Source organism: Diaphorina citri, unplaced genomic scaffold (assembly GCF_000475195.1).
Source record: "Diaphorina citri unplaced genomic scaffold, Diaci psyllid genome assembly version 1.1 scaffold1936, whole genome shotgun sequence".
Lineage (NCBI taxonomy): Eukaryota > Metazoa > Arthropoda > Insecta > Hemiptera > Psyllidae > Diaphorina > Diaphorina citri.
Genome location: NW_007379362.1, coordinates 41,835 through 55,607, shown reverse-complemented (window position 1 = coordinate 55,607; position 13,773 = coordinate 41,835). Strand labels below are relative to the sequence as shown.

Here is a 13,773-nt window from a genome sequence, read left to right as displayed (position 1 = left end):
TGTTCTACTGATGAGCCTTTCACTAATTTACATAGTACTACACACTGCTTTATAATGGAAACATCCTGCCTCATTGACTGTTTAAAAATCATACATGTGTATCAAACATTAGGAGAATCAGAGGTGATACCATCAGGAGAATCAGAAGAAGAAAAATCTAGACACACACATGAGAATGTATATTGGACCTATTCTCTTTTTCTCAGGTTGTAGATATACCAGCAACTATCATGCCCATATTTATTGAAGCCATACAAACCGGACTACCTGAGGGTGTGGATATGAAAGTTGAACTGTACACTAATGAGCACGATGAAAACAGATATATTCCTGATTTGGAACTCAAGGATCTGGAAGCTAAGCTGGAAGAAATGGGAGGACCTAGAGAGCCTAAACCTGTCAAAAGAAAATAGAGCCCTCTCCTGATGTCTTAGTGAAGAAAACAAGTCATAGAAAGTTTGCCAAAGATGTTGTAGAATATGATGAGAGCCTCATGCCACCTCTACCCAAGACGAGAATCCTCCCTGATTCCCCCGATATTGAGAGTGTGCAGAGTGCGATCCTATTGAGTGAGAATTCCGAACAAGAAGAGGGAGCTTGGAGTGAGGGAAGGGAGGAACTGGGAGAGGAAGAGGACTTGGTGTCGAGTGCGGGGGAGTTGCACATTGGAGACCAGATTGAAGTGATGAGTTCACCCAGTATGCATGAGAATATGAACGCTCCACCTAACTGAGTTCTGAGAGTTTATTGATGAAATACTGGGATGCAAAGGGGTAATGAATGACTTAATAGTCAAATATGCCGACATATTTTATGTGACAACAACATACCTATTGAAGATACGCTAGGTTAGGGATCCGCTGGTCTAAGGAAACCTCACGGAAACAGAGTCAGAGACAAGCCAAGTTCGAAAACCTCGATTTCATTAAATATTGTCTAGATTTTTTTCGGTAATGTTGACGGGAAATTTCATTATAAAATAATCTCGATAGTAAAAGCTTTCGACAACTCGGCTACAGAGCCTCTTATTTCTTAAAGTTCTACCTTGGTACATATTTCTAAATTAGAGTTGGATGAAAAATCATCAATCAATACAGAACATCGATTTCAGTAGGGATGTAAAAAAAAGTATATTTTTTATCACAAATCACAAATTCTACCTTGGTACATATTTCTAAATTAGAGTTGGATGAAAAATCATCAATCAATACAGAACATCGATTTCAGTAGGGATGTAAAAAAGTATATTTTTTATCACAAATCACAAAAAAACTACAAACTTATGAGATAAAATAAAAACAAATAATACACACACTAAAAACAAAAGGATATTAGGAGTTTCACAATTTGTAAGTATCTTTTCTGGCGATAACCGCGAGTGTAACTAAGTACATCAGGGCACTCTGATACCTGTTCAATGTGAAAGTTACAGAGGATTAGTTAACTTACATGAACTGAATGGTGATAAAAACAAGAGAGGGAAAAGGAATATTAGGAGTTTCACAATTTGTAAGTATCTTTTCTGGCGATAACCGCGAGTGTAACTAAGTACATCAGGGCACTCTGATACCTGTTCACTGTGAAAGTTACGGAGGATTAGTTAACTTACATGAATTGAATGGTGATAAAAACAAGAGAGGGAAAAGGAAAGGAAAAAAATGTCTAATATGTACAGAGAAAACCTTTATTTTAGGGCCCTAAATATGTACGATTTTGAAAATTTGGACCGATTGCAATACTTTCTCATTACCTTGTATAGGTTCCCTATACGTAAAGGTAATAGAAAGTAAAAATGTCTAATATGTACAGAGAAAAACTTTATTTTAGGGCCCTAAATTTGTATGTAGCACATACTAAACTTTCAGGAAACAAATTATATCAAAATCTTTGGTTTGGGAGCAGTAGCTTCATAGTCTTCATACACATTGTTCATAAACACTGAATTTCCATGAGGTAAGATGACTACTGCTAATCTGTTTTGTTTTCGTCTGATTGGCCAATCTTAATTCAAGTGATTCAACCAATCATATTGTTTAATCCAGTCTGTTAGTTTAAACTGCGAGTGTAAATATGTATGTAGCATTGTAGCACATACTAAACTTACAGGAAACAAATTATATCAAAATCTTTGGTTTGGGAGCAGTAGCTTCATACACATTGTTCATAAATACTGAATTTCCATGAGGTAAGATGACTACTGCTAATCTGTTTTGTTTTCGTCTGATTGGCCAATCTTAATCTCATATTCAAGTGATTGTTTAATCCAGTCTGTTTAAAGTTTAAACTGCGACTGTAGCCACGAACATTTCACTTTTATCGTCGGACTTCGAAAACATGCGCCGATTGCTTTTTGTAGCTGAAAATCTGTTAACAGTCTTCTTGTCCGTGTCATAAGATGTCCATTCCGCAGTTACGGTAGTATGTGCCTCACAGAGAGGTAAGAACGGACAGCGCTTCTTGTCCGTGTCATAAGATGTCCATTCCGCAGTTACGGTAGTATGTGCCTCACAGAGAGGTAAGAACGGACAGCGAGCTAAAACTAGATATTCCATACAGGATTATTTTCCATTAATAATATCTCAAAGTACAATCGGAATGAGTACCTAGATAGGCGTATATTATCTCTAGTAGCACGGTCAAACTTTCTTGACTTGGCGGGGCGAATATCTCAAAGTACAATCGGAATGAAAATGCAAATTCTTGTCACCTGTGGGACTTGAACGTAGGATCTTTGGCAAACAAGCACGTTGCTGAACCGATTTCCTTACGTTCAGTATTCTACAGCTCCATGCTGACTAGGTTTATCCAGAGGATTATCTCGTAGTAAAGACAAAATCATACTGAAACGAAAAGAAAAATAATGAAAGAAAGAAAAAAAATAACGAGAACTTGATTAGGTATTTGAACACATTGTATAATAATGGAACTACCTCGGTTAGCTGGTATAGAACGCCTTCGGCGTTAACCTTCCCTAGTGGTTACCTTTCCCTTAAGAGTCTTTTATACCTGCCTCGGTAGTGTAATGGTCAGTACGCTTCCCTGGTAAACAGAAACAGGAGTTTGTGGGTTCAATCCCAGCTGAGGTATAAAATTTATTTACAATATACTTATATACCTAACTGTATGGCTGAGGGACTATAAACAGAGAGTAGATCAGCGTCTAGCTAGGGGGCTATAAACACCCTAACTGTATGGCTGAGGGACTATAAACAGAGAGTAGATCAGCGTCTAGCTAGGGGACTATAAACACGGAGTAGACTAGTCCAAATTTCCTTATGCTATATCAATAGCAAAGGTTGAGTGCGAAAGGCATCCACTCGGAAAATTTTGTTTAGCCAAAACCAGTTGGTCTCTAAAGCTGATCACTCTAAACCCCATCATAAACATGGGAAAGGGCGAAGAAGAAGAAGAAGATAATTTTTGGCCACAATATTAGTAGTTGTAGCCTACTGCTGGAATAAAGGGACTTTTCAGTCTTATGCTATGTATCAATAAGCACTATTATTGGGAGTGATGAAGGCCCAGAGAACTTTAGAAATCGACAACACACTTACCTGTACAAGTAAACAAAGAAGATGACCAGATAGAATCCCATACCTATGAGACAATTCCTCATGTGATTCTTGATAGAGTCTCGGTTGTACAACTCTGTGGGATCAAACACACCCATGTTGCCTGATGGGACAGAATAGTACCTGTGGGGGAGGGATAGATTTTTTTATTTATACATACTTAGCTGTCACAGACCTCAAGGGTACTTGGCTTCAGCCCCCATGCATCTGACTTTTATCTTGTGCAGTTTTCTGGTTTTGTTTGATGTTTTCTGCCCCATTTTGCTAAATCTTTCTTTTTTTTTCTTTTTTTTTCAAGTCTTGCTCTTGTTCTTGGTTTTCCTTCAGTAAACATGCTTCATAATGATTTTCCTCTATACACCTAATGAAGTATTTTTGGCAATAACTTACTCATAGACATTCCAAGCTGACATGGGAACGTTCATTAGAAACAGATAGTAATGTCCTGTGAGAAGCAACAGAACGGTTACACCAACTTGAGCTCCCATCTTGACTGGAATCCACTAGAAATGTAAGCAGAAAAAGATTATCGATTATTGATCTCATTTTACAAAATAAGATTCCATATTGTATATATATATATTGTTCTTAGAATAGGTAGCAATATTAATAGGTATAATATCCAGTGGTAGGTGTATTTTTTCTCTTTTCCTTTGTCAAGTAATTTACAATTTAGTAGTATTTCTTCATATTTTTTTCTTTCCTATTTCTTATTTAACCATCTAATTTGACGTTGTACCATACTTTATATGTAAAAGTTTTATGTACAATAAAATATTATTATTATTATTATTATTTTTTCTTTCAAAATAAAAAATGCCTACATTGTAGATATTTATTTATTTTGGATTTATCTAGTAATGTCCTGTGAGAAGCAACAGAACGGTTACACCAACTTGAGCTCCCATTTTGACTGGAATCCACTAGAAATGTAAGCAGAAAAAGAATAGTTATAGTTCTTCTTTATTTTGATTACCAAAATTCCAATTATTCCTTTAGACACAATTTCATGATTCTAAATACCTAGTCCATGTTTTTTTTTATATGTATATATATATATATATGATCTCTTGGAAGCAATAAAATGCAATTTGAAATGTGAGATTATGTGTCACCATTGTTGATATCTGGGATAACCTGAGTTGTGCCACTTGGGTCAGTGAAAAGTGATGTGATGATACTTACAAAATTAAGCCTTTGATAACAATCTTGAGCATTCAAATGATCACACTCCACATCTGATAATGTGATAATCTGAGATGTACAAAGTTAAGGCTGACAACAGTGATGCAAATTGGCAGCATTGATCTGGGGTTATTTTTCAATTGATTGTTGATGTTTTTATTATTATTATTATTTTATTTTTTTTTTTAAGAGGTTTGACAGAGGGAACTGTAACTGCTAAGGTCTTATCATCCTGAAACTGAAGAAAGACAGGATAGGAGAAAGCCAGCTGTTCCAAGAACAAACATCATCCATTCAGGATAAAATCCACCCTAGGTGGGAATTGAACCCATGGCCTAGCACTTACAAGGCAGACACACTACCAACCAAGCTAACTAGTCTTATTTATAAAATTGTTCTCCTATCAGCTCTAGTTCTGCTATCAGCTCTAGTGTAATCATTAAATTTTATAAAGGATACAAAGTATATCAGCAGAAACAGGAGTGAGCCTGTGTCCAGCATAGAGATTCCAAAAATGTATCCATCCATTATGAAAGTTCAGAGAAGAAATACCACTTGGAGGTAATTTGTCACTGAGTGTTGTCAGCTTCAGCTATCACTTCTCTATAACATGGCTGGAAAAACAGAAAATTGTTGAAATATTATGTTGGACTTTTGGTCACACTTTTAGTCAGCAAAATTCAGCTGATTGGATTGTTGTTGTTGTTGTTGTAGCAGCTTTAGCTTTCGCTGAATGGTGTTGGCAGAGTAAAGAAAAGATATCTTTTTATATCTGCCATACACCGGGGTGATGGTCTCTAGCCATATTTTTTCTTTAATTTCAAACTGATATGCAACGCTAGGAGTCAAACTGACCTGTGCTTGGGATGCGGATGAAATAACTGGCGGTGGTAGACTGGAATATCCCATGAGTGGAGTGTCATTCCATGGGTTCTTTGAGAACAATAGGGTAAGAATAGAGTTGTATTAGATTTAATTTAGGCAAACATGGCTGAACCAATGAGATTCCGCTTTGGACGTAAACACAGCGAAATCTCACTATCTCATTGGTTCAGTCATGTTTGCCTGAATTAAATTTTACATAATCGAATACAATTTAGCACTCCTATAAAAGCCAGCCTAGTTAGCTTGGAGAGTCTCCTTGTAAACGCTAGGTCACGGGTTCGATTCCCGCCTTGGGCGAACTTTATCCTGAACATACCCTATAAGGTTCGTTCTCGGAACAGCTGGCTTTCTCCTATCCTGTCTTCGATTTCGAGACAGTAAGATATACCGCTTTTGTTAGTGTATTATTATTTTTAATGTGTCTACCTATTTGATGACTTCATTTTCCAGCCTCTCGGGAAAGGCGTGTTCGTGTTTCCTCGTCTGAACTGCATGCAGCTCGGAATATACAGTAGTCCCCCACCTGATCTAGAAGCTGAAGAAATACAGGCTGAAACTTCAGGCGAGGGAGACGAGGAAAAACCCAGAAAGGAAGGGCCCCCATCCCAATGGTTTGCCAAAGATGTTGTAGAATATGATGAGAGCCTCATGCCACCTCTACCCAAGACGAGAATCCTCCCTGATTCCCCCGATATTGAGAGTGTGCAGAGTGCGATCCTATTGAGTGAGAATTCCGAACAAGAAGAGGGAGCTTGGAGTGAGGGAAGGGAGGAACTGGGAGAGGAAGAGGACTTGGTGTCAGCGCTAATAATGCACCAAGCGGAAATTTGTAGCAGTATGCGTAGTAACAGTTTTCACCACTGGAAGATTTCAAGCGCTGGCGTCGGTAATTAATTTTGGTTTTTGGTTTGGATTTCCGGAATTTTTGGGTGTCTGGAAAAATTTAATTTTTTTTTTTTTACCAAAAACTTTTTTATTAGAAAGCCAAGTGAAAGTACAGTGAAATAGAAAAGTCAAGGAATAGTAAATAATGTCTTGGTTTGAACACCGACAGTAATCTCACATTTTCTACTCAGTCCTTTTTTGCTTGTCCATGCTATACCAAAGCCTGCATTGCTTGTATTGGTCCTAGTTCTAAACCCAAACTCCGTTGATTTCTAAAGTAAAACTGTGATAAACCTATTTTTTTAATGGTGGGATTTATAGCAAAATTCCCACAAAAATCTCGTCCTCAACACGCTCCCCTGTGCCAGATCCGGATTTCCGGAATTTTTGGGTGTCTGGAAAAATTTAATTTTTTTTTTTTTTACCAAAAACTTTTTTATTAGAAAGCCAAGTGAAAGTACAGTGAAATAGAAAAGTCAAGGAATAGTAAATAATGTCTTGGTTTGAACACCGACAGTAATCTCACATTTTCTACTCAGTCCTTTTTTGCTTGTCCATGCTACACCAAAGCCTGCATTGCTTGTATTGGTCCTAGTTCTAAACCCAAACTCCGTTGATATCTAAAGTAAAACTGAGATAAACCTAACTAGCCATGTTTCGTCTAGCCTTGCAACGTGTAAGTATCTAGATCATAATGTTGTAACATAATGAAAATAAAAGGAATGGATAGAAAAACGCCTACCAAAAGAAGAAGAAAGCAAGCCAAAGATGAAAACTACTGGGACTGCAGTGTGTGTACATACAGGAATGTGGCCGAGGCTTTCAAATGCTCTATGTGTGATGTTAGGAAAGGCACATCTACTCGAAAGCCTCGCATAACTCCTGACTTGGTAGCACAAGTCACTCAACAGTACCCTGTACCAGCAACGTCCAAAGTTGGCCCAAAGAAAGAAGGAGGTGGTAAGGAAAAGTCTGAGAACAGAAAGTTCAAAAAACATGGCAGAAGAAAATGGAACCCTCCCAAACTGAAGCATGTGGATAGAACAACTGCTCAAACTTTAGAAATCACTGTCAACAACCTCACTGTAAAAGTAACCGAGTTCAAACCCAAAATAAAGAAGAGCATATTGGATTCGGATCTGAGCAGTGTAGAGAATGATAGCCAGTCCGAGTCAAGTTTGAATACAAAGAATGGAGATATCACTACTGATTAGTATTGTGTATAGACTGATGTATATTTTGCACATAGTAATTATTCTATTTATTGATGTTTTTGTGAATGTTGTCTAACTGATTCTTCTACCTGCCATAACACTGCCCACCCATCATAACTTCAATTCAATAATTTTTCTCTTACTAGGTAATATATTAACTGCATTTTTAATTTTAATTCATTATTCTCTTTCTTAATTTCTATTTAGGTATTTGGTTTTATATGTTTAGAACTTAGATACACTACTATTGGATAAGTAGTAAAATAGCTTGGTTTTTTGTTCCTTATGAAAAATAATATTAGTTTTGTTATATTTTCTAAGCCTAGTTCACTCCTATTTTGTTACCATAAAAAAAGTTGATTTTTTAGTCTGTGTATTTGTAGGTAGGTAGGTAGGTACATACTTATTCTAAGCCTTAGTTCACTCCTATTTTGTTACCATAAAAAAAGTTGATTTTTTAGTCTGTGTATTTGTAGGTAGGTAGGTACATACTTGTTTCTAAGCCTAGTTCACTCCTATTTTGTTACCATAAAAAAAGTTGATTTTTTAGTCTGTGTATTTGTAGGTAGGTAGGTACATACTTAGTTTCTTTCAAATTGTTGATACCTTTATTAAAAACTTCTTCTTTTCAGATTGGATTAGCAAATGTTTCTAGAAGACCACTTGCAATGAAATTCAATGCATTCAGCTCAGTGTCTGACTCAGGATCAAAAACTACCAATCTGTTTGAACCAGACTATTTAGACCACTTGAACCCAGAAATACCCTTGTATGATGAAGTGAATGTTCAACTCAAAGGCTATGACTTTCCAGTATTGGAATCCTATCAAAAGTTTGTTTATAAAATTGCTGCTAGTCTGAGCATTCAGAGTGATGAGAGGTGAGTGATTTTCATTACTTTCATATGATGAACTCAACTTTCATTTCTTCCATTTCCATGATTCAGAGTGATGAGAGGTGAGTGATTTTCATTACTTTCATATGATGAACTCAACTTTCATTTCTTCCATTTCCATTTATTCCACCATGTAGTAGTACTAGTAGTTGCTTGTGCCATTTATCTTATTAACAAAATGGGTTAGAATAATTTATTTCAGTTACACTAATGTTTATTCAGAGTGATGAGAGGTGAGTGATTTTCATTACTTTCATATGATGAACTCAACTTTCATTTCTTCCATTTCCATTTATTCCACCATTTAGTAGTACTAGTAGTTGCTTATGTCATTTATCTTATTAACAAAATGGGTTAGAATAATTTATTTCAGTTACACTAATGTTCAAGTAACTGTCTGTATTAACCTTACTGACCTTATTTCTGTTTTAGTTGGGCTCTTCCTCCTCAAAAATTCAACATCACGAGGATGGAACCCAACAGCTCTGTTGTAGATGCAAACTATCATCTTCGCATTTATGAAAGAAATGTTCAGGTAAGAATAGAAGATATATTATTGTAAATGTCATGAAATTTAAGCTATGTATTCAATCAGCCTATGTAAGGTCTGAAAGAAATGTTCAGGTAAGAATAGAAGTTATATTATTGTAAATGTCATGAAATTTAAGCTATGTATTCAATCAGCCTATGTAAGGTACTGGGATCGAACCCACACCATTCTATTTAACAGGCGAGCATCTTGACCACTACGCCACCAAGGCAAGTTTAAAATCAACAGTATTTCAAGACTGTTGTTCTGTACAAAATATCAATTGAGAGTTAATTTTGAAGCGAACATTTTGCTACTAGACTATAATGACCATTTTTACCCCTGTAGATATAAAATCACACACAACGCTACAATTCCCAACGAACACAAAAAGTCCACCTGAGGCTTAGGTGTAAGGGTAAACAGCCCTAAAGGATGGGTTAAGCTTCTACGAATAGTGGTAGGCTGAGAAGAACTTACTTTTCACAAATGAGCATGAGCAACGCGTCAGTTTGAGCAAAATCAGAGGGAGCAGTGTGATGACTAGGTTTCTGATGCCACCGAATGTCTAGTAATGTTGGTTGAGCTCTGAAAAAACGAGAAAGCAAAGGTTTTGAGTATTAAACAGGGAAAACGTCCAAATTTCCTTATGCTATATCAATAGCAAAGGTTGAGTGCGAAAGGCATCCACTCGGAAAATTTTGTTTAGCCAAAACCAGTTGGTCTCTAAAGCTGATCACTCTAAACCCCATCATAAACATGGGAAAGGGCGAAGAAGAAGATAATTTGAGAATTTGGCCACAATATTGATTTGGAACTCAAGGATCTGGAAGCTAAGCTGGAAGAAATGGGAGGACCTAGAGAGCCTAAACCTGTCAAAAGAAAATAGAGCCCTATCCTGATGTCTTAGTGAAGAAAACAAGTCATAGAAAGTGTCTCTTGAAATGATATTCTAAAAGACAACACTATTAAAAAAAAAAGAAATGGGAGGACCTAGAGAGCCTAAACCTGTCAAAAGAAAATAGAGCCCTCTCCTGATGTCTTAGTGAAGAAAACAAGTCATAGAAACTAAGTGTCTCTTGAAATGATATTCTAAAAGACAACACTAATATTTTTTTTTTGAAATGGGAGGACCTAGAGAGCCTAAACCTGTCAAAAGAAAATAGAGCCCTCTCCTGATGTCTTAGTGAAGAAAACAAGTCATAGAAAGTGTCTCTTGAAATGATATTCTAAAAGACAACACTAATGAATTTTTTTTGTAACTTAATGGGAAACTGAATTCCAGCTTAAGTGGCTTATTTTTTAGCCTTTTTGTAGGTCCTCAAAAATCATCACAGGGGTCATGCAAGGACAAGGAAAAATGGAACATGAAATTATCGTTTTAAACAATAGTCTTCTGAACACACACATTTACAAATCCAATTGTATCAACTTAATTTAATTGCTCATAGGCTTTATTCCAATTCAGCTAATCAAATTTTAGCTATTGATGTTTATACTGTTTTTCATCCATTGATTCATTTACAAATCCAATTGTATCAACTTAATTTAATTGCTCATAGGCTTTATTCCAATTCAGCTAATCAAATTTTAGCTATTGATGTTTTTACTGTTTTTCATCCATTGATCGATGTTTTCCCCCTTCCTATTGTATTTTTACTTTATTTGTATTTAATCATTTAAATTAATTTGTATTTAGCCCGAATTTTGTTACAATTCGTAGTGGGCCTGTATGTTTCATTTTACCCACCTATTCAAAATTTCCTTTATAAAAAATTAAGAAAATCAAATAAAACTATTTATGTGTGTCTTTTTTTGATGTGGACTTGTTTTCTTGTAAATCTCCTAGACTTCAGGTAATATTTATTATTAGTTTCATGTTGCCCTCTAACAAAATCCCCACAATATAATATACAGTCGAACCTGTCTAAGTGGGAATCCAAGGGACTGACAATTTTTTCCCACTTATCCAGGTTTCCCAGTTAAAAAGTGTCCCACTTAGAGAGGTTGCCATTTTCCTATTCCTACTTATAGAGGTAAATGTGAACACTGGTTTGGAGGAAGAGGAATATGTCATTAAGTTACTATGCTTTCATACAAATTCTCACTTACAGAGGTCCGCAGAAGGCTCCTGACCTAGGAAAATGGCAACCTTTCCCACTTACAGAGGCTCCGGACCCAGTATCTAGAAAAAGTCATTCCCACTTATAGAGGCTCGATTTTCCCATTTAAACAGGTTTTTTAGTAAAAAATGAAGGGGCCACGATTTTTTTCCCAGATATCCAGATTTCCCACTTAGACAGGTTCGACTGTATCTAGTTTCACAAGAGGTCTTATTGTGAAGAGAGAATAAAAAAAGGAAAGTAATAAGCCAAAGTTCGGTATAAAAAAATAAAATATATTTTGGTAAAAGTACATGGAAAATATTTCTGATACAAAAGAGTAATTAACAATACAATCAAACAATAATTCATTGTATTTAATTGCAGAATAAAATCTTACTAGGACAACCAACGTGGAAGACAAAGTATACTTTAAATTGGGCATATTATACACTTGTACAAAGTAAATTTACCCAACTGATTAAATCCGGGGAGAGAAAGAAACCTTAAATTAGGGTAAATTTGTAAAATGTGTCCGTTTACTTTTAATATAAAAATACAGAATAAAATAATGGTCGTTAAATTGGGCATATTATACACTTGTACAAAGTAAATTTACCCAACTGATTAAATCCGGGGAGAGAAAGAAACCTTAAATTAGGGTAAGTTTGTAAAATGTGTCCGTTTACTTTTAATATAAAAATACAGAATAAAATAATGGTCGGTCCAACAGTTGTTTGAAGGCTAGATGGCAGCAAATGCTAGCAACATTCAGCTATGCCATTATTTTCCGCCCAGCCACCAAACAACTGTTGGAACATTTATAAAACAGGTACTTGCTATTTACAAGAAAAAATGGAAAAGGTACATAATGTTTGACATGGACGGAATGAAAAAATGGCACAATACTATCTCTAACTTTTGGTTACACTACTCCGAAATGGACCACTTTGATCTTTTTGGCTTCTTCCTCGTCAAATTTGATTGCTGAAAGTAAAAAATATTTGTGTTAGGAAAGTGGAAGACATTGGTGTTAACATGTAGGAAGTGGGAAGAAAAATCAGAGAACCTAGTCTAATGGAAAACAACCAGCCCTTTCGAGATCAATCATGATGGCGAGGTTTTGTAGATATTCGACCTGTTATGCAGAACAGAACGACTTGGGCTGTGTAGTACGTATGTACTTAGGTATGTTAGAACAACAGTTTCAAAAAGAATGTACCATAGAACAGAACGACTTGGGCTGTGTAGTACGTATGTACTTAGGTATGTTAGAACAACAGTTTTAAAAAGAATGTACCATAGTACCTGTAGGTACCTACAAAACCATGATTCAAAATATTTAATTCAACTTATATGGTCTTCGTCGTAGTATGTCTCTCATTAGTTTGTCCAGAAGAGAGATCATATTTCGCATTTGGCCCTAGTCAACACAAGACCATCAGAAAATAACCCTTTTAAATACTGATTTCCTAGATCATCTTACACTGTCAAGTGTCAATGTTGGTGACAATCAGGGAATGAAGGGAATCTTAATAAGAAACTTACGTAATGGAGTTTGGTAGACTATGTGTTTGGAAGTGGACGGAATAATTTGACTTGTAGGGGTAATGTGACTTGTGTCTGTAAGGGGAAGACATAAAAAAGAGCCAGTCACTCACTATCAGGTAGACCTGACAGGTACACCTGATCAGGCCCGCCTCCCGCCTGTCAGGTCTACCTGATTCCTGATAAAATACTACGCTAAATTTCATAACTTCACTTGGACTTGAGCCAACAACCCCCAGATTTGAAGTCCACTATGGTAACTTCTACACCATATTTATAGTTTGAAAAACATATATCTAAATAAATAACTAGCAAGCTACTTACAAAGGCTGACTTGACCAGGTGTGTGATTCCCTTGGCAATATCATGTAGAACCAGAGATCCATCTATACATCCGAGTAACAAGTGACGATTATCAGGGGAGAACGAGTGACAGCAGACATTGGTTTCTAATGGAATACATGTAACTGCTATACGATGGCATTTGGCATTGAGAATTTCATACGTGCAGCTTTCTACACTCACTTCACCCTGAAAATGAGAATGGCTTTGATGAGTGAGAAACATTTGACGAGAGGAAGTTGACTACAAAACCAAAACCACTAGGCGATGTTAACACCGGAGGCGTTCTCTACCACCTACCCCTTAGAGCTCCATTATTATGTGGTCAAATTCTCAAATAACTAAGGATTAAATTATCATGGCCTCAGCTGGGGTAGAACCCATGCCCTCCTGTTTACCAGGCGAGGGAGGTGTATGGTGGTGGATCAAGGCGCTCGCCTGCCAATCAAGAGAGCGTGGGTTCAATCTCAGCCGAGAGATAGAATTTTATCCCCAACACTGTTTAAGGACACGAGAAAGTAACCCTTTGAAATATCTGCAGTCGAAATACGAGTACAATTTTTTGTCGATCGTGGGCAGGCCCTGGATTAATCTTGTCTTCAACTTACTCTTCTGG

The 13,773-nt window shown here is 36.4% G+C and overlaps 4 protein-coding genes and 1 long non-coding RNA gene across 8 annotated transcripts; 3 read left to right on the top strand and 2 right to left on the bottom strand.

Annotated features, from left to right (window-relative positions):
- Positions 1 to 2,492: 2,492 nt before the first annotated feature.
- On the bottom strand, positions 2,493 to 5,418 carry LOC103517711 (protein cornichon homolog 4). 3 transcript variants are annotated; one of them, XR_003393810.1, is made up of 6 exons: positions 5,217 to 5,395; positions 4,758 to 4,826; positions 3,963 to 4,075; positions 3,555 to 3,695; positions 2,690 to 2,840; positions 2,493 to 2,600 (listed from the first exon to the last, which is right to left on the bottom strand). XR_003393810.1 is itself a non-coding variant. In XM_008482755.3 (6 exons), exons 1-6 carry the CDS (start codon positions 5,283 to 5,285, stop codon positions 2,771 to 2,773), a joined length of 462 nt encoding a protein of 153 aa, XP_008480977.1. In that variant the 5' UTR covers positions 5,286 to 5,418; the 3' UTR covers positions 2,656 to 2,770. The 3 variants fall into 3 exon arrangements, 2 of the variants coding, with proteins under 2 accessions (XP_008480977.1, XP_008480978.1); XM_008482755.3 differs by lacking the exon at positions 2,493 to 2,600 and adding an exon at positions 4,435 to 4,495 and having other exon boundaries at positions 2,656 to 2,840; positions 3,963 to 4,014; positions 5,217 to 5,418; XM_008482756.3 differs by lacking the exon at positions 2,493 to 2,600 and having other exon boundaries at positions 2,656 to 2,840; positions 5,217 to 5,393.
- Positions 5,419 to 5,592: 174 nt separating this feature from the next.
- Positions 5,593 to 6,536, top strand: LOC103517719. The gene is made up of 2 exons (XM_008482762.2): positions 5,593 to 5,706; positions 6,093 to 6,536. The coding sequence occupies exons 1-2, from the start codon at positions 5,665 to 5,667 to the stop codon at positions 6,534 to 6,536; spliced, it is 486 nt and encodes a 161-aa protein (XP_008480984.1). The 5' UTR covers positions 5,593 to 5,664.
- Positions 6,537 to 6,892: 356 nt separating this feature from the next.
- LOC103517718 lies at positions 6,893 to 9,226 on the top strand. 2 transcript variants are annotated; one of them, XM_026829709.1, is made up of 3 exons: positions 6,893 to 7,203; positions 8,374 to 8,621; positions 9,069 to 9,226. In XM_026829709.1, exons 1-3 carry the CDS (start codon positions 7,180 to 7,182, stop codon positions 9,196 to 9,198), a joined length of 402 nt encoding a protein of 133 aa, XP_026685510.1. In that variant the 5' UTR covers positions 6,893 to 7,179; the 3' UTR covers positions 9,199 to 9,226. The 2 variants fall into 2 exon arrangements, with proteins under 2 accessions (XP_026685510.1, XP_026685511.1); XM_026829710.1 differs by lacking the exon at positions 6,893 to 7,203 and adding an exon at positions 7,748 to 7,887.
- LOC103517712 (YY1-associated factor 2) lies at positions 7,201 to 7,848 on the top strand. Its single transcript, XM_008482757.3, has one exon. The coding sequence runs from the start codon at positions 7,235 to 7,237 to the stop codon at positions 7,739 to 7,741; it is 507 nt and encodes a 168-aa protein (XP_008480979.1). The 5' UTR covers positions 7,201 to 7,234; the 3' UTR covers positions 7,742 to 7,848.
- A 2,675-nt stretch (positions 9,227 to 11,901) lies between the features above and the next one.
- LOC113465357 lies at positions 11,902 to 12,901 on the bottom strand. Its single transcript, XR_003393811.1, has 2 exons — positions 12,816 to 12,901; positions 11,902 to 12,254 (listed from the first exon to the last, which is right to left on the bottom strand). It is a non-coding gene; the product is annotated as an uncharacterized LOC113465357 (long non-coding RNA).
- Between the last annotated feature and the right edge of the window lie 872 nt (positions 12,902 to 13,773).

Coding starts and splice junctions, on each gene's coding strand:
- LOC103517712 (XM_008482757.3), top strand. CDS start 7,235: ATGAAAATAAAAGGAATGGATAGAAAAACGCCTACCAAAAGAAGAAGA.
- LOC103517711 (XM_008482755.3), bottom strand. CDS start 5,285: ATGGATGGATACATTTTTGGAATCTCTATGCTGGACACAGGCTCACTC. Junction 4,496..4,757: donor GTTATCAAAGGCTTAATTTT/GTAAGTATCATC, acceptor TTACATTTCTAG/TGGATTCCAGTCAAAATGGG. Junction 3,696..3,962: donor TCAGCTTGGAATGTCTATGA/GTAAGTTATTGC, acceptor CCTCCCCCACAG/GTACTATTCTGTCCCATCAG.
- LOC103517718 (XM_026829709.1), top strand. CDS start 7,180: ATGTTTCGTCTAGCCTTGCAACGT. Junction 7,204..8,373: donor TTCGTCTAGCCTTGCAACGT/GTAAGTATCTAG, acceptor TCTTCTTTTCAG/ATTGGATTAGCAAATGTTTC. Junction 8,622..9,068: donor AGCATTCAGAGTGATGAGAG/GTGAGTGATTTT, acceptor TTTCTGTTTTAG/TTGGGCTCTTCCTCCTCAAA.
- LOC103517719 (XM_008482762.2), top strand. CDS start 5,665: ATGAGTGGAGTGTCATTCCATGGGTTCTTTGAGAACAATAGG. Junction 5,707..6,092: donor GGTTCTTTGAGAACAATAGG/GTAAGAATAGAG, acceptor TTCATTTTCCAG/CCTCTCGGGAAAGGCGTGTT.